The sequence below is a fragment of the Schistocerca gregaria genome, chromosome 2 (assembly GCF_023897955.1).
Source record: "Schistocerca gregaria isolate iqSchGreg1 chromosome 2, iqSchGreg1.2, whole genome shotgun sequence".
Classification (NCBI taxonomy): Eukaryota; Metazoa; Arthropoda; class Insecta; order Orthoptera; family Acrididae; genus Schistocerca; species Schistocerca gregaria.
In genome coordinates this window covers 522,611,424-522,631,090 of record NC_064921.1, presented here as the reverse complement: position 1 = coordinate 522,631,090, position 19,667 = coordinate 522,611,424, and the positions used below count along the sequence as shown (strand labels likewise).

At 40.0% G+C, this 19,667-nt stretch overlaps 1 protein-coding gene across 2 annotated transcripts; it reads right to left on the bottom strand.

Moving 5' to 3' along the window:
• Position 1: 1 nt before the first annotated feature.
• On the bottom strand, positions 2–18,471 carry LOC126330126 (60S ribosomal protein L35a). 2 transcript variants are annotated; one of them, XM_049996333.1, is made up of 4 exons: positions 18,367–18,471; positions 17,852–18,149; positions 14,264–14,422; positions 2–71 (listed from the first exon to the last, which is right to left on the bottom strand). In XM_049996333.1, the coding sequence occupies exons 2-4, from the start codon at positions 18,128–18,130 to the stop codon at positions 48–50; spliced, it is 462 nt and encodes a 153-aa protein (XP_049852290.1). In that variant the 5' UTR covers positions 18,131–18,149; positions 18,367–18,471; the 3' UTR covers positions 2–47. The 2 variants fall into 2 exon arrangements, with proteins under 2 accessions (XP_049852290.1, XP_049852292.1); XM_049996335.1 differs by having other exon boundaries at positions 18,264–18,382.
• Positions 18,472–19,667: the final 1,196 nt, after the last annotated feature.

Here is a 19,667-nt window from a genome sequence, read left to right as displayed (position 1 = left end):
ATTACACAAAAGTGTCTTTATTGAGTCACAACATTAAATATAAACATTCAAATCCGTGAGGGATACAGCATCTGCAAAAGAAGAAAAACAAAAATAATTACAAACATTAGGCAATATTTCCAACAGCTTTCCATTTTACAGTGAGTTACATAGCATCACTTGGTAACAGTCAACTGTCCACAGCAAGATACACTAATTACATACTATTACTCATGGAATAAGATACAGATGTAATAAAACCAGCCTGCAACCAAAGATTCATTGAAGCACTTTTAAGTGATCCAAGGAAACCTAAGTACTGGCATAGTGGAATTTGAACCAAGCCATCCTTAAGTGATAATACAATGTAAGTGATATTTCACTCAGGGGAGCAGAACCTGTTGCTAGTATCAGATTTTCCATGAAGTTCCAAAGGATTCCCTGAACTGACTAATGACACCATAGCACTCAAAGAAGCACCTGCAACCTTACACCAACAAATTTTAAAATTTCACTGTCAAGGAATAAAAATCCACCTGCACAAACAAAAAATTAATGTTAATTTGTCAAGGAAGAGCAATGGGGGCATTGAAAACTTCTCTAAACACACATGATGTTACTGTTACGCAATTGTTTGAAACTTTACATTCACCTGTTATAAGGTATTCCTGTCCATAGTAGTAGAATAATTGTAAGCACTGTTACAACAAACTCAAAACAAGACTGTTATGCAACAGGTTTAACAAGTTAAAGACCAGCTGTATACAAGTGCATCCACAGAGGCCCACACTACATACCAATACAAATTACAAGATCCAAAAATTCAAAATTACAAATATTAAATCACTGTCATCCAAGATTTGAAAAAACACTGACATTGCAAATCCAACATGTTACAACATCACACACAAAATATCTTCACAAAACAGACAATTTGATTTTAATAAGATCTCTCAAAAATCAGGACATTCCAAGATTCCACTGATAATCAGGAAGTGTCAGACAGCCTCATGAAAATCTAACACCAAATGAAACCACCACAAACTGGCCTTCATGTTAGCTCAGTCTTCTTTACTGCACAATGAATGAGTGCATTTCCACAACACTGCCCATGTCTGGTCTGTTTCCTACATTTTCCTCCAAGCCTCCTGAACGACATTCCTGAGAGCATCTCTATCATGTAACTTTTGCAATCCTAATTCCTTGATGCCTTTGTATTTGCACCTTTTTTGGTAATGTATGAATCTGACTGGTTTGCCTGTCCCAGTACATTGTGTGCCCCACTATTTGAATTCACTATTCACAATCTCAACTGTGATGTTTGGGCAATATTCAAGACTTCCCTGCAAATTTCTACAATATGTTGTGATTGACACATTCATGTTTTGTTCCTGCTCATAAAATTTTACTCATGATTTTAAATGTTTTCCTTCCAATATTCTGTATTTAAGAGCAACTGTATGATTCAGATAGTGCTTCTGGTTTGATCACTGTAGTATAACATTTTACAGGGAGCGCATTTGTTTAACAGAAACTATTTCTCAATTTTGAATTTTTTACTTATGTATTACTTTGTTATAGCCAGTCCTGAGCTCATTTGTTGCTACTTTTATATCAATTGTGAATTTAGTTCTTTTTCCCCAGATGAAATTGTATTCAATTTTCCCTCACTGCCTGTGTAATATTTCAGTTTTGGGCATCAATGATGCCATCCGCAAAAGGTTGGACAATCGAAGTTCCAGCCAGTATGTTGGTGCTGTTTCTGTTTCAAGTTCCTTAGTTTTTACAAGGGCTTGGTTAAACTGTAATGAGGACAAATAGCCTTTCATTTAATCACAGACCATCTGTAATTTAAGATAACTCAATCTCAATTCAAGACAAATGGAAAAGTCACTAATATGCCAGGTGACAATGCAGTGCAATTTGGCTCATTCCATATCAATAAATGTACACTTAATGTACAAGCCCCTGCCTTTGTATACTTACAAACTTTTGTACTGAGTAAGAATATACTACTGATTCGATTATTGAACAAACATGCTACTTGAAAAATGATATAAAATTCCATGTGCGACTTTGAAAACCCATATTAAACCAGACATAAATCAAAATTTTATGCGCAGATTCAGCTGAGAATAGGTGTAGGACACACAGCCACACTATATTCTGATTTTAGTATAATATAGATTTTAATTTCAGATCCATGCCTGCTTATGGATGAAGTACATTAGTTAGAAGTTAGAACTTTTCACACACAGTACAATTTGGCAATTTGTAAACAAAGTAAAATCAGAGAAAACTGCTTTCTCATAAAATAGAAGTACAGTAGCAATAAACTTAAACCAAAAAGCAGCAATTAAACAATCGAAAATGAGAAGTCCGTAGTTTTAGCACACTATACAACTGGAATGATTGTTTTCCACTTCAGACTGTATACTTTTCCAATACTGTGTTATTTAGACAGAGTAAATGTATTGCCTTCCTGATGTGATAGTGCTTTTATGATTTTAAAAGTGTTAGTCTGGAATTAGCAAGTATATTTAGTAGACTGGCAACATAAGGAGAAGCATGGAATGCATGAAGCCGATTAAGGGATCTTTTTTTCTGAAGAAACTTCACATATTGATCACATGCCTGGCACTGTCACACGTACAAGCAACATACTGCCCTGATTGCAACATTGCAGTTGAAACAACTGGAATTTATTCATCTGCTTCAAATGCATTAATTGAATGCTGCAACACCATTAGAAACTGCTTACTTTGTTTCTTTTGAAACCAATGGGCTTGAAAACTGATCCCCCCCCCCCCCCAATTCTATGAGGCCCTTGGCAAACCTATCCTGGTCAAACCAAATTTGTACAATCAGGTACGTGAGGACTGCATAAAGAAGCAGAGGCTATAGATTGCCATCAATTCCACTGTGAACATTTCACATGTGGCAAGCAGAAAATGGGTGTTCCGAGCCAACAGAAGAAACGGAGGCATATCCAACATGATCGGCAGATTTAGAGCCACTGGTGTAAAAAACATGGTATCTGGGAACTCCTGTAAGAGTGCTCAAAACAATGGAACACCACTGGAGGAATGAAGGCTTTTGAAACCCGGGAAAGATCCATCTGAATCCGGGGCCGAGGAACTAACCAATAGGAAGTGGTCGGGACAGAATACAGGGAAGAGGACAAGATCAGGAGATGGAAGTCATGACACGTAGAAGCGAGGCAGAGCTGTGGCCCACAGCTCTAAGCCACAAAGACAATAGAACAGGAGGGGCAAGCAGTGGAAGAGTAGATCGAGATGGCATAGGAAACCAGGAGCAGGGACTTTCAGATTTAAAGGGGAGGGATCCCAGCATCAACCAGAATACTATCAACACAGTTAGTGCAAAAAGCACCACTGGCTAAACAGATACCACAATGATGAACGACGTCCAAGAGGAGCAGTGTGGAAGAGGCAGCTAATCCATAAATTTGACAACCATAATCCAGACAAGATGAGTAATTCCCAGAACAGGCGGAAAAGGATCATAAGATCCGCATCCCAAAAGGTATAGGCAAGAAAGAGAAGGACACAGTTTACACAGCCAACCTTCAGACGATGGATATGGGGCAACCAAGAAAGCTTGTTAAGAAAGGCCCTAGACACTGATCAGGGGTCCATGGTCAGGCACTGGGGGTCAAAGTAGTGCTACAGATCAAGATGGACTGTAATACAATGACAGTCCACCCCCAGTAGCCGAGTGGTCAGTGCGACAGACTCCATCCTAAGGGCCCAGGTTCGATTCCCAGCTGGGTCAGAGATTTTCTCCGCTCAGGGACTGAGTGTTGTGTTGGCCTAATCTAATCACCATCACCATCACCAATGCAAAAGTCGCCGAAGTGGCTTCAGATCGAAAGACTTGCACCATGCGAGCTGTCTACCTGACGGGAGGTCCTGGTCACACGCCATTATTATTATTATAGTACAATGACAAATTCACCACCTCGACTTAAGGGGAGAGAATTGAAAACCATGCCAGCGTCTATGTGGAAGTGCACTGGACAGCACACGAGCTGTCGTCCCACAGAGGCCATCGATTGGAATCTAGGCCAAATACAGAACTCTTCCACAAACAGAGCAGGGGTGGCCAACAGACTGGCAGATGCCGGAAGTCCACTAATAACAATGAGGAAAAGGACAGTTAATACATAGTCCTGTTCTCTGAACACCATTCTCCTGGGTCTGCAGATGGAGAACAATGCCAACCCGGCCTGTGAACAATCGGTAGGATAGCAATTAAACAATAAAAATCAGGAGGGGCCACAAAGAGGAGGAGATGATTAGTGTTTAACGTCCCATCGACAACGAGGTCATTAAAGACAGAGCGCAAGCTCGGGTGAGGGAACGATGGGGAAGGAAATTGGTCGTGCCCTTTCAAAGGGACCATCCTGGCATTTGCTTGAAGCGATTTAGGGAAATCACAGAAAACCTAAATCAGGACAGCCGGAGACGGGATTGAACCGCCGTCCTCCCGAATCAGAGGCCAGTGTGCTAACCATTGCACCACCTTCCTCGGTGGCCCTGAAGGTCCCATTCCTACAGCATAAGGAGGGTGTGATGGCGCCAAGCTGTCGTAGGTCATATGAAGATCAAAGAAAACTACAAGATGCCGCCACTGAGAAAAGGTGTGCCGAACTGCGGTTTTCAACCAAAGCAGATGATCAATTTGACCATCTCTCCCGAAAGCTGCACTCAGGGTATATACACGGACAAAGAAGAAATTCCTGTATTTCCCAATTAAAAATACACTTTTCCCTGGGTGAATGCACACTTTTTCCATGTTAAGTGACAATATACTTTCCCTCAGAACTGTGAAACTTATCAATCCTTTGAATGGTATAGGTTTTGTACACCAGCACAGAACTACTTCCAGACACTTTAGAACACAAAATATGGAATGAAAGTGCTTTTTGGGACGACCTTTGATGTGCAGCAACATATCCATTGCATATTTTGATATTACAGAAGTATAAATTCGAATTCCACCAAATACAGTATATTAGTTACCGAAGCATTGTAATCTTAGATTGTGATGCATTTTTCTAAGTCAGCCATAGGTCATTACACATAATCTTGCCAGCCAATGAACGCAGATATTCAGAGTACAGGACACGTGATGTAGTCAGCCAATAGCAACATCACTTAAGTAATGCGAACAAACAGAAGAAGTTAAGGTTTAAATTAATAAACACAATGTAGCTAAAAGATGAGGTAAACTTCCGCACACAATATTCATTTTGAGCATTGATTATTTGCCATAAAAGCTATGTTTTCACTTATAATATTGGTCTTTTTGTGTCATACACTAAGACACATCACACAAATATGTCAGTAAAATTTTAAATAATGACAAATGTCTTGTCTTCTGGGCAAGAAATTCTTCTAAGATGCTGGTCCCAAAGAGTTAAGCTTTAAATGAGACTTTTTTAGTCTCATTTAAGAAATTAATGGCCCATTTCACCAATAACAAATCATTTTGCATAAAAGGAAATTACGTTGAAAGTAACTTGTTTCGAAACCAAGATTAGCAATATTTTTCCACAACCTACTAGAAATAACAGTTGCCATAGAGTGCCAGAAAACAAGCATTACTGCACATGCACAGCTACAATGATACAGGAAGCCTCATGTTCACACATATATAGCATTAAGGTCTCACAGTATGTGAGGACATCAGAAGATACACCAAGAACGTTGGAATTTTGTAAACCATACCAAAATGTACCAATACTGTGTTATCACATGTTTGGTTCTTTATTACTGCAGAACGCCATACATGCCGGAAATTGAAAACTAGCACTTTAAATTCAGCGAACAGTTGTAGGTGCCAGTAGTTTGTAATCTAACCTTTCATTTCAAATAAATTGACAGCCTCTGCAGAAAAGATCAATAAAAGCAAAAATTTCTTTAGCAAACCGACAAAAATAACTATCGTTCTGCAAGGTGATTAATGTTTAGACTGCCAAAAATAGGGAAATAAAATCAGAAAACTGAAAACAATAATAGTTTAGCTTTCCGTGATTATGTGAATGTATTTTAATTCAGTTCATAGTTCCCGGCCACAGAAATTCTTTTTCTTTTCATTTGTAAACTAAGAAGAAACAGTGAAATCACTAAACATAAACATGGGTCATGTGCAGACTACCCCCTTCCTCACTCCAATTCACACTGCCCCACACATGTGCAAATCTGGCAGCTTTGGTGCATCAGACAAATTTTTCAAGTAGCCGGAAGCAGGAAAAGGTATTGCTCATATAAGTGCTTGTTTTTCTCGCATGCCATTTGAGAGTGGCAGTAAAGAGACAGCTTCAAGGTGGTTCATTGAACCCTCTGCCAGGCACTTTATTGTGAATAGCAGAGTAATCATGTAGATGTAGATACGTGATTCAAGTGCTCGTGCACACGAGCCCACCAGCAACTGCTCAGACGAACCTAATGTCACTGAAAACCAAAACAAAAATTCCTGGAATCTTAAAAATCCCACGTTTTCCCCAGTTTTCTCCCAAATCAAAAAGTTACCAGATTTTTCCCAGAGTATTTACAAGGGCTATCCACAAAGTACATTACGTTTTGGAATTAAAAATAAAGTATCGGAAATTTTTTTATTATATACAGATGAAAGCCACACTTAAACACTACTTTTCTACATAGTTGCCATTTAAATTAGGGCACTTATAGCGATGGACGATCTTGGAGATTCCTTCGTCGTAAAATTCGGCCGCCTGCATATTCAACCATGTGGTTACCTCTTTTGGGACAGAAAAGGTTGATTTTTGTGAATTTCCTGGAAAGAGGCACTACAATAAACTCGAGGGTAATGCCAAACTCTGCACAACCTCAGAGGAGCAATACAAAACAAGCGCAGGAGAAAGTTAGGCTCAAATATATTGCCGATTCACGACAACGCCCAGGCCCACACGACAAATGCCACTCGTGAGGTTCTCGAATCTTAAGTGGGAGATGTTTCCTCATCCGCCGTACAGTCCCGACCTGGCATCGAGTGACTTCCACTTATTCCCAGCAATGAAGAAGTGATTGGCTGTGCAGCGTTTTGATGACGACCCACAGCTTCAAGGAGAGGTAACAATGTGGTTGAAGGCGCAGGCGGCTGAATTTTACAACGAAGGAATTTCCAAGCTCGTCCTTCGCTACGATAAGTGCCTTAATTTAAATGTCAATCATGTAGAAAAGTAGTGTTTAAGTGTGGCTTTCATCTGTATATAATAAAAAATTTCCAATACTTTATTTTTAATTCCAAAACGTAATGTACTTTGTGGATAGCCCTCGTACACCCTGCCCACTGGTAAGAAGTTGAAAAGTGTACATCCATTAGAGTAAACAGGGGACGCTGGCCAGACAATGGTCAGTAAATATCAAGGGATGACAGAGCCTTGCCAGTTTAAGGACAGGAACCACAATACTCCCTCGGGCATTAAAATCCTAGAAGAGGAGAAATGGAGGGTGCAGTTGCCGAAGAATGCTGATGTAGGTGGCCTGCTAAGAGATTCCTAACAATGAACACAAAGTCCAAATGGACCTGGATGGCAAATGATTCCAATGCGGTACAAAATGGGTTGCATGTACTAACAATATCCATACAGAACAACGTGCAGACACCAGCAGAAGCCCTCAACAGCCAACCCAGTTTTGACAAAGCACAGGATCGACAAAGGGTCAGTAAGTGAGCATCAGAAAAATGAGTTTCCTGAAGAACAACAAGCTTCTAAGTAAAAGGCAATACAGAAGTTTAGTTATGAGAAGTTGACAGCACTATCCATTCCAACTCCACTGAATAAGCACTGGGTAGATATCCAAATGGCAGGCAAATAGACTGGAGCCAATCACACTGCCTGATCATCTGTAGCCAATGAGGACAGCGTGAAACCCATGAATAAGAGGTCAGACTCAGATCGCAAAGTGGAAGTTGGTACCGAGTTGATGGGTTGGGAGGGCCTAATCTTTCAAAGGTTGAAAATAGGACACGTGGAGAGCAGGCTTCTACAAGATCCGGAATTGAAAGACAGTAGGCGACCTTGAGACACACAGACTGTGTCCTGTGGCCAAGATGTTGGGAGCAGGCCTCTGGCCAGAGAGATGCCGGGATAATCCCGCACATAGAGGGTCTGCCCCAAGAGGTAGCACCATCACCACCAGGTACCAAAGAAGGGGTGGATCAACACCCAGCGGGAAAGGTGTTGGTACCACAGGGGAGGTACGGGACTGGGGTAAGAAAGAGGGAGGAGGGAGAAAGGGAGTAACAGAGGAAAAAGTAGAAGTCTGTCAAATTTCTGGCGAGTCTCAGTGTAAGAAATGATCCAAGAACTTTTATGTCGTCTTTTCTTTCTTACAGACTGGGCAATCCGGAGAGTGTGAAGAGTGACTGTCGTAAAAATTAACACATGCAGTTGACAGTGAAAGAACACAGGGCCCCCTAATGAAGTGGGTATTCAGTGTCACAACATAGGTCTGTCGAACATTGGGAAGACATGTTCCCAAAATGCAACCACCGAAAGCACTTCACTTTTGCGGGACATACAGTTTCAAGTCATACTGGTAACATGACACCTTGACCTTCTCTGGTGGAGTATCTCCCTCAAATGCCAGAATGAAAGTGCCAGTATCAGTGCAATTGTCCTTTCTGCACATGCTGAACAAAATGAATGCCCTGTCATTCCAGATGGGCCTGAAGTTCATCAGTTTGAAGGATGAGGTTTGTATGAAAAATGACTCCCCAGACCATATTCAAAGAATGGTGAAGTGTAACTGACACGGCAACAACGCGAAGAGGATCACACGTACGAAGAGCTGCAGATTGGATGCCAGAAGATTCTGATAAACAGGGAACTGGAGAACATTTTACTGAGACTCCACTTCAAACTTTTCTTCGACGTTTTCCACAAAAAGTAATGGCTTTGTGGCAGTGAATGTGTACCATCCATCCTAGCAGACCGGGTAGCGAGCCAAGAGTTTCTCCGAGTTTCACCCCAAGCTGGCATGCCTGGTCCCCCTCATCAGGGCAGGGAAGGTACCAGGGACATAAGAAGCATAATTCAATGATTCGTTACAACGCAAAGAAATGGCCAGATTTTTGGAGCTTAATACATTTCATACGCACAGCATCTGCCCCATACCACCCACTCTGATCCGAGATTCGCACCATGGCATCACCCAGCCACAGCAAGGGCCGTCTGGCACGGTAGCTGTTGCCGAGAGTTCCCATGCTCCAGAATGACATGCAACCAATTCTAGGCATACATGGGGCAGGCAACAGCTCAGGTATCACAACTGCGATCCCTGTGTTAAGGGCATCAGCCAGATGGGTACATGATAGCTCCACCACATATACTACATGTGCTGGTGACAGAAGGGCAAAGGGGGACTACAATGGGGGAGAAAGTGGGGAAGAACAAGGGGAGAGGAACCCACACAGTCGACACTAAGGAGGGAATTCCTCCCCAAATTCCTCACCTACAGACAGAATATTTAGAAGTGGAGGTCAAAACGCCAACAGGTACCAAAAATGCGAAAAAGGAAAGATGGAAGAGAAAATGGACAAGGAACAAAACTGCAAGGAATACAGGGAACCTGGTGCATAGCCATGTCAACGTAAGTAAAAACACCAAGAGAGGGGAAGGAGGGGGCAATAGGGAAGGGAGAGAGGGAGGGAGGGAGGGAGAAAGGGGCACAAGGATAGAAATACACCCCGGGGGGAAGAATGGGCCACAACAGCTCAGGGCCCCATGGGTGCCAAGCACAAACTAATGAAAAACCCGAGAGGCCCTGAAGGATAGTCTTGGGGAGCAGATCCTCTTTAAATTACCAAATGAGATCCGTTTCTCCTACTGTTATCCTCAAATATTTAATTAGCCTCGTTATGAAAGCATGAACAAATTGTATGATGGCAAAGGCAGTCACTAATAATACAGATGCTGGTGTTCTGTAGTTCTTTACTATAAAAGCAAACCACACAGAAGTGTTATGTTGCTTTGCTGTCACCCTAATGAAAATCTTACCCAGCATCTAACGACTTATTTCTCTGTGAAATATATCAATGATGCCACCAAACTTCAAGATTTTCTTGCAGGAAATGGTGTCTTGTCATACCATGACTTATTAGAATCAGTTCCTCTATAAACACTTATGTAATAGCATGACATATCTAATGTATCCCCCATCTTTGAGAAGATCCACCAAATACTCTTCCACTTCTGGTTTCCCAGGACACTTCACTTCACAGCATTGCAGTCTGATACCAAATAGCACACAGTTTCTTGATTAGTTCCTTCTCGTCATCTTTCATGAGTATTGCAGCCAACATGAATGGCATTTGGATGCATTACAGAACACGAAAACAGAGTACCAGCAGGACAACACACAACTCTGATGCAAGTTCACAAAATTCTGAATGCTCAATTCACTGCCACATTACTTAAAATAGGTTCAACACCTTCAAAGAACCTGAGGGCTTTTAGTTTGATCTTATCAAGCCTTCGTCCCCCTCTTGTTTTGCAGGGAATGCCCAGATACGAGCCTCCATCTTTAGTTTCCTTTCCTGCTTCAACCACTACCACAGAACCATCTAATTCTTTTGCAGTTTGCTCTATACTCCCACTGCTATGAGCTGAGGTCAAATTTTGAACTTTGCTGGAATGACTTCAATGATGCACTATTATTTTTTGTTCAGTAATTAAAACTTCTAATGATATAGATTTCTAGCATTACTTCACCATTCGAGTTTCCAGAACACCAGTGAAGTTCACACCAGCAGCTACTGCTATAGCCTTGGTGATGGAACTTTGTGCTAGCTGAACTTCCCACTTTATTTCACCCATTGAACCTTTTGCTAATTTGTTTACTCTTACAATGAGCGTTAACTGCTTATATACGATCAGTAGTGAAATTCTTGCTCACCTTAAGGCAACATAGTTGCTTATGAGAAAATTATTACATGCATTTGGGACATAGCTTCTGGCTAGGCTTCAAAACTATTATGCTCTGATTAAAATGATTAACAAATTGTAGTAACAGGCAGGTGGCAGGGATTGGGGGGGGGGGGGAGAGGGGGGGGAGGGAGGGGGAGGGAGAGGGAGAGGGAGAGGGAGAGGGAGAGGGAGAGGGAGAGGGAGAGAGAGAGAGAGAGAGAGAGAGAGAGAGAGAGAGTGTAAGCCAGTGTCACCACCGTGGATCTACTCACACCTTAAGTACTGGAGTTCCTGGATTACAGTAGGTATTGCAAACAAACTGAAATTTCAAGGTCAGCAGATGTTACACTACAGAAAGTCTGAAATCTGAAATCTTTTTTAAAAAATCCAGATTTAAGCTCTGTGTCCAGTGACATTTCTTTCCCTCGATTAAGATGTCTGACCACAATTAAGTTACAGATGCTTGTGACTATCAGTGCCATATCAACCACAAAATAATTACCAAGCATTTCTTGATTCATTTCATAACGTACACATTACTGTATTTTACGGACTATAAGATACACTTTTTCTTCGACAAATTGCCTCCAAAATTCAGGCCCATCTTATACTCTAAATTAGCACAAACAAGGTATTCATATGATATGGGCTATGAATTGAAAGTAACATGTGCAAAAGAACATGAAAACAGCATTTCAGACCTCCAACAGAACAAACCATTTGCATTTGGATGACTAGCAAAGAAGAACTGAAAAAAAAGACTAAATGTGCAAATAGAAGACTGAATGCAAGCTGACCAAAACTAGATGACATATTGAAATGGATTCAATGACACCCCCCCCCCCAAATTGGCACAGGAATCAAAACAAAAATGATTCAAATACGCACTCTTAAGCTAATTTTACAGTGGAACTTATGGGTGGAGTTAGTTTAAACTTAATACAACAATCATTTTCAAGTGCAGAACAATGAGAAACCACCTGAAATACCACCAGGTGGTGTTCACATACATGACAAGGGTTAGATGGATGAGGCTGGAATTAAATTATGGATTAATGAGACAAGGGAAAGTGCTTTATTGAAGATTTCTGTTCTTGTGCTAGATCAGTTTAGTCATCTGAAAAATTCTGTGAAAGAAACTCAGACAGGGAAATAGATAGTTTGCTATTATTCTGGGAGGACTCACTTCACAACTACACCATCTTGTTTAATAAATAAACCATTTAAAGTGTGTATGAGAGAAGAATAGAACAAATGGACAACTAATGAAACCAAACAAATTCACACCAAAGGAAGCTTTACAACAACCTAAAATCAAACAAGTGTGTCAATGGATTAAAACAGTTGTGGTCTAGAGGCACAGAAGACACTTAATCCATTCAAGAGGTGCGGCACATGTAAGACTATCTTATACAGAGTGTTACAAAAAAGTATGGCTAAACTTTCAGGAAACATTCCTCACACACAAAGAAAGAAAATATGTTATGTGGACATGTGTCCGGAAACGATTACTATCCATTTTAGAGCTCATTTTATTACTTCTCTTCAAATCACATTAATCATTGAATGGAAACACAGCAACAGAACGTACCAGCGTGACTTCAAACACTGTTACAGGAAATGTTCAAACTGTCCTCCGTTAAGGATACATGCATCCACCCTCCGTCGCATGGAATCCCTGACGCACTGATGCAGCCCTGGAGAATGGCGTATCAACCGTCCACAATACGAGCATGAATAGTGTCTACATTTGGTACCGGGGTTGTGCAGACAAGAGCTTTCAAATGCCCCCATAATTGAAAGTCAAGAGGGCTGAGGTCAGGAGAGCGTGGAGGCCATGGAATTGGTCCACCTCTACCAATCCATCGGTCACTGAATGTTGTTGAGAAGCATACGAACACTTCGACTGAAATATGCAGAAACTCCATCGCACATGAACCATGTGTTGTATTTGTAAAGGCACATGTTCTAGCAGCACAGATAGAGTATCCCGTATGAAATCATGATAACATGCTCCATTGAGCATAGTACAGTACATACTGACTAAACTAAAATGAGCTCTAACATGGAAATTAAATGTTTCCGGACACATGTTCACATAACATCTTTTCTTTGTGTGTGAGGAATTTTTCCTGAAAGTTTGGCTGTGTCTTTTTGTAACACCCTGTATATATGAAGAAGACAACAATGACTAAGGAAAGGAAGGGAAGGACCAAGGTTCAGATGAAGATTTTCTTGGATTTTAAAGTTCAGCTCAGTTTTATGAAATAAGAATTTTTTAGCCGGGCTTTGCGATAATAAAGGGTAAAAGTGCTATTGTTAATAAAATTGTGTATTTTAGTCTGTAGTGACTAAGTCCATAAAATATGTTTCTTCAACTACAAAAAAATTGTAAGAGTAAGCTAATCACAAAATAAACACCAGAGAGGAATGGGCAGTTCAAAGAAACATTCAACAATGGTGAAAAACATTCTGGTAATATTTCAACAGCTGCTTAGATACTGTTGTTAATGTAAGTAATGAATTTTTAAGACTTTTCGCAGGTCATTTCATCCACAAGTAAGTATCGGTCTAAAATTAAGCTATATAGCTCCTTAAGCATAAACAATACTCTAGACATAACATGGCAGTGATTGGAGAACATACAGTTAAGACATAGCTGCCAAAGATATCCGAAATTCAGCAACCAAACATTTTCATCAATTTTGCAGGTGCGTATATATTGACAGAGCAGAGGCTATTGTACAACAATCACAAACGACAGCATTTCCAAGTGTCATTACAAATTCTTTAATGAACAGATACATAAAAATTTAAGATTTAGGACTGGTTAAATATACTTGCAATTTAGCACACATGAGGTGGTGCAGATTTGGGGCACCGATCTACGAGAGGCTGTGGAAATGGAATGAAAGGAAATATCGAGCTGGAACTTTGCATCTATACATGACACTTTGGATCCTTCTCACAAAATTTCATCAACTTGAAAATTGTCAAACAGAGATACTTTATCTACCTGTATGTGAGACATCAATAACTTACTGAATGCATGATGCAAAGTGAACAGCATTTGACTGATGTACTTTCTACAGATAAGCCTAATGCAAATTCTAGCCATATGGACATATCAACCCTTAAAGCTCAATATAATTCATTGTTTCCAATTTCTATATGTAAATAAATATGAACTATGATCTTCCACACAATCAGTTGAACAAAAACATTATGAGGAATTCCAATTATTAAATCGGACAACAGCGTACTATTTACCGGTAAACTCATCAATATGTACATTAAACTACAATGAAATAGCAAGTAACTCACAATTCTTATGCGATGACCCATTGCCTTCGAAGGAAGATTTGTTTTGAACTTTGCTCTCACTGCTCCAGAACATCCATGTGGCCTCGTCACTTTGCCCCACACAGCCCTAACTTTCGTCTTCTTTGTTGATCTACCAGGCACTGGTGTCTTGTTCTTTGCCTTAAAAAAGAAATTATCCTTGTTAAAACAAGTAAGCACAGTTCAGCTTTAAAGCTGTTTATTTTGTAGTTAATATCCTACAGGAACAATTTTTTAACATACACAAATGTATTTTTAAAACGACTCAAAAATCTAACAAATTCATGCAAAGACACTGCAAGAACATTTCCACATTTAACTCACTAAAATATGCAAAAGATCTGAAGTTTCATTTCAGACAGAATGAAGTGATTCAACACTTAGTTGTTTACATCGCAGCAACGGAAATATGGAGGTGTCCGATCCCGCCCGTCTGCTTTGACCCATGACGTCTCAAATAGGGTGGAAATGACCACAAACCACGATTCCAATATGGCGCATATAAAGTCAGTACACACACATTATGAGGACGAAAATACACCGAAAACACACACTTTCCACAAAAAGCATAGTGACACTAATGGAACAAGTGCTGGAAATTGGGTTTTTTTGGGTGGGGGCAAACTGAATACAAACAAATTTAGATACCCACCCCCATACAAAACCACGAAAAAACCGACGTCACAGAACACCAACAAATACCACTAAACACAGTACCATATGGAATCAGACACTTCCCTTGACCTATATAGCTCAACAGCAGCTCCCGATCCCATAAATTAGGATCAAACACTTCCCTTGGCCTATATAGCTCAAAAACATCCCACGATACCAATATCAATATACACAGCTACACATTGGGATTGAACACTTCCCTTGACCTGCGCACTTAATTTTATCCATCATATCCATTCCTGAACATCAACAACAGATTAATTTTACTAAAATTACGATACAATGTACAGCGAACAACACTAAATTAACCTTCACACAAAATAACTCACTGAAATGAGTTCCACTACAAACAGCTGACACTAACAATTCTGGATAATGAGCAAAAGCAAACTGAGCCCATTACACCATACAAACAAAACCCTTAACATACCACCAGAGAGCACAACAAACCACAACACGACGACATCTACAAACACACCACACTCAAACCAAACTCCGCACCGTCATGACGTCACACGACAACACCCTTATGTCACACGTCAAAGCCGACGCATGGGATCTGATGCTTCTGTCGACCCACAGCAACCATAGTGAATATTAGAATAAAATTAACCACCCCATCCATTAATCAATCATTGTCAAATTGGCTGTACCATTGTTTCATGTGGATTCTGCACCTGGTACCTTAACTTCAGATGTGGTAGGGCCCTATCTGTGGCACATCCATTAACCCTTTCGCTGCTACAGTAGTGAGTTCTCTTTACTTTCCACACTGAGGTGGCTTTTATTATGGCTGTGCAGCTTGCCAAATGCTGATGCCTGTCCTGAGAGATGGCATTCTGGTCAATTATGACAATTACCCAACTTTAGGAAAACAAGGGAAAAAATTTTATTTTAGCACATATCTGTGCATCAGTTTGACATCTTCACCCAGTAAAGGACTGCCACAGTTACTGTGTTACATCAAATGTAAGTATAACACCACATGAAACTCATGCTTGCAAAGGCAGAAACACATTGCATAATCTTTGCATTCAGACACCCATAAGCACTGAAAAGTCCAAGTGATGCATGCACTCATGTCCACAACAGCTGGGGAACAGTGTAGCATGACATGTTTACATTCACAGCAACAAAACTATTAGTCATGCCATTGTGACAATACAAAGCAAACTTTACAGCATGCTCATTGTGATCACATAATATTATGCTCCACACAACTTGCAGCGGTTGTAGCTACTCACAATGTTAAGTGTTGCCTTTCCTCTATTGCGCTTTGATGCCAGTCTACCCTGTGCCAGGTAGGCCTAAGGAATTTTCTGATCTATTAAACATATCTGTATCACCCCCCGTTCATCGCCTGCGAGTTCTTTTTGCTTACTTTACTGCTACCATCCTTACATACATGTAATAGTCCTTCCTGATCATGTTAATCTGCAAACAATAGCTTGCTCTCTAAACAAAACCACCATCTGCAGCCACCTCCAACTTTTCTGTGCAAAACAGTTTAGAACATTTATGGCAGTCAGAATCCATGAAATTGAAATGTGGCCTGGCCCCAAGGAAATATCGTTAGTAGTACCAGGAATTGAACCTGCATCACTTGCACAGCAATCATTATAACCCCAATAAATTACAGAGTTACCGCCAAACAATACCATATGATACTTCTCTCTGTAAAAATGGACACTGGGAAGTGCATAGTCACAATATACACAAACTTTTGCAATACACAGAAATATCAAATACTCAATTAGACACATCTAAAGAGCCATTTTTTTAAATACATCATCTAACTAAAGGTGAATAAACTCAGATGAGCAGCAATACAGAAACCACACAACCACAGACATTATAGCAACAGTAGTAAATTTCATTAATATTATATAATGACAATGTCAGTTGGCTTTAAAGAACTTTAAATTTAGAAAATTGCTTTCCTACAAGTAAATGTATATATAAGTAAGATGAGAATTAAAATTAGGTGTACTTAATGAAATTATCACAGACAAGACGAAACTCTCCTCCCAACCTAACTCGAGGAGTGTCTGGAGTTGGGTAGTGTGCACATATCACTGCACATACACAGCATAGTGCCACCAATTTAAATTCAGCATTGAGTAAGATCTAGCACAGGACATATGTTCGAAGTAGGGATACACTGTTTAATCAGTTTGACAACTTTTTGACTGGTCACTGTGACCCTTGAGTACACTGGTAACTGTTCTTTAGTCGAGTGTGAAGCACGTTTATATAAAAATATCATGTAGGAATCACTTTTTACTGACTAAAGATGCTATGCAAGAAGCACTGTTAGAACTCAACTGTGTAAACGACTTCCGTGATTCTGAAGCTGACACTCCTACAGCAGTTATGGACAATGAAATAAGATGGTCTACCATGTCTTCAGACAGCAATAAAGAAAATAAGTTATTTGCAGCAAGAATTTTCATTATTGGAACACAGCTGTCCCTAATTGATCAGGCCTGCTAGCTGCCAACAACTTATAGTCCATACTCCAATAGTGAGAAAATAGACTTATTAATTGAGATCATATTCACATAACATGCGGGTTTACATCAACAGTGCCAGCTTCATTTAAGTGAACTGTAAATAGAAACACACAATGCTATAATTGACAATTTGCCAAAGCGTACGTAAAAAAACTCTTCACGAAACAATTTCCCAAACAGACGTTAGACCCTACTGCAAATTTATCTTCCAAAACATTTCTATCACACAACTAATCGATTTTTAACCTAAGTGCTATCCGGTGGATGTCCTCCCACCCGTATTTAATACAATAACTTACTTAGAAATAGTAAGAACTTCGAGGCAAGAATGGTTTCGTTAAATGAAGTTTCTTGATACAGCATTACAACCGTTTACACTCACCTTATAAACATAAACACAGCGTTTACCAACGTAGAACCAGCTGTCTGCTTTTTGACTGCAACCTTCGATTTTCAAAAGAGCGGTGTTCTCGTGCTGATTCCGTAAACCACGCTTGTAGCCTGTGAATATCGCCTTAGCGTAAAGTCGACCATGGCGTTTCTTAGGACGCTTCTTCAGTTTGGGTTTTTCTACCTCCACTTTCTCCTTAGCAGGCTTAACTTTCTTGTCCTTTGGTTTCTCCGCACTCTTCGTCTTTGCTGGCTTCTCTACATCAGCCATTTTACGGAGTCAACAAATCCTAAACAGAAAATTAATCAAAACATTTCACACACGTTATAAACCAACGTTACACAAACTTTAAATCTACGACCATCATAATAATTACTATCCCACAATAGAAATTACTTATTACCCACGTAACTATAAACTATGTGGTACAGATTCATACGGTATTTAACAACATTACATATCCCCAATTATTATTTCACACATCTGAAAAATATATGCTCCCTTACCACTTCGCCAACCGGAAATATACCTCTCCTGCTCTAAAGGAAGAACCATGTGGAACACCAAAGATATTCTTAACTGTACAGCTCTCCCACTCAAAGATAATCGTAATAACACCAGAGTCCAAGCAAGAATTTTTGTTAAAAATGTACATAGCTTCATAATAACTCAACATTGAAATAATTCAAAATTAACCTATACTAGTCATTCATATTTATTTTCGTTTTTATCAGTGTCTCAATTATTAATTTAAATGAAAAAAAAATGTTTTTGACTTGACAGAAAGTCAAGATCGATTAACACTCGATAGAACGGAAAACCAAAATCCATATGCAACAAGAACTTGCACATAACCCCCTATCCCCCACAAATCTCATAGGACAGTCAACTGGCCTATAGTAGCAACCTACTGTATCGCCCAGGTGGCAAACAAGTCAGGAGATAAATGTCCCAACCTGGTTCACAATTCTCTGCTGAGACATAAAACCAGTGTTTTTCAACCTATGACAGCAACACACACACGTTCAGAAACATTTCGGCGCTTCTACACAGATACTGGTAGCTGCAGTTGGAGCAGCAGGAATTACAAATGCCTGCCATAGTGATCTCTAGTACAGATTAAGAATTTGCACATGTAATTGATTGAGAGACTGATTTTTATTTGATCCCATTTGATTATATTATGTACAAGGTGTGTAACTCTAACACGGGACAGGTCAACCGAACCTAATATCTCAAAATGTTAAGCCAATGTCTTACAATATAGAGCATCATACTACAAGTTATTTACATACAAGGATAAGTCAATTATTATCCTCAAAGTAGTTCTAAAATTTTATTGCAATCAAATGGGAAACTTACAACAACATCATTTTTCGGCACAATCTCCTTCCATTTCGACACACTTGGTCCATCGTTGTGCAAACTTCTTGATGCCCTCATAAAAGAATGTTCTAGGTTGAGCTGCGAGCCAGAAATGCGCCACTTCTTTCACTGGTTCGTCCGAGACAAATCGACGGCCCCTTAATGCTCCTTTGAGTGCGCCATACAAATGATAGTCAAAAGAGGCAAGATCGAAACTATATGGCGGATGATCCAGTACTTCAAATTTGAGTTCCTGGAGCGCTTCAGCAGTGTGGAAAACAGTATTCAGACAGACATTGTCGTGCAACAACACAAACCATTTTGACAGCAATACTCAGTCTCTGCTTTGAATTGCATGCTTTAGCCTGGCAGTAAGAATCTCACTGTAACGTACACTGTTTATTGTTGCGCCCCTTTCCCCACAATGTTCCAGTGCTGGACC

Coding starts and splice junctions, on each gene's coding strand:
- LOC126330126 (XM_049996333.1), bottom strand. CDS start 18,130: ATGGCTGATGTAGAGAAGCCAGCAAAGACGAAGAGTGCGGAGAAACCA. Junction 14,423..17,851: donor GCTGTGTTTATGTTTATAAG/GTGAGTGTAAAC, acceptor TTCTTTTTTAAG/GCAAAGAACAAGACACCAGT. Junction 72..14,263: donor TGGGTCATCGCATAAGAATT/GTGAGTTACTTG, acceptor CTTCTTTTGCAG/ATGCTGTATCCCTCACGGAT.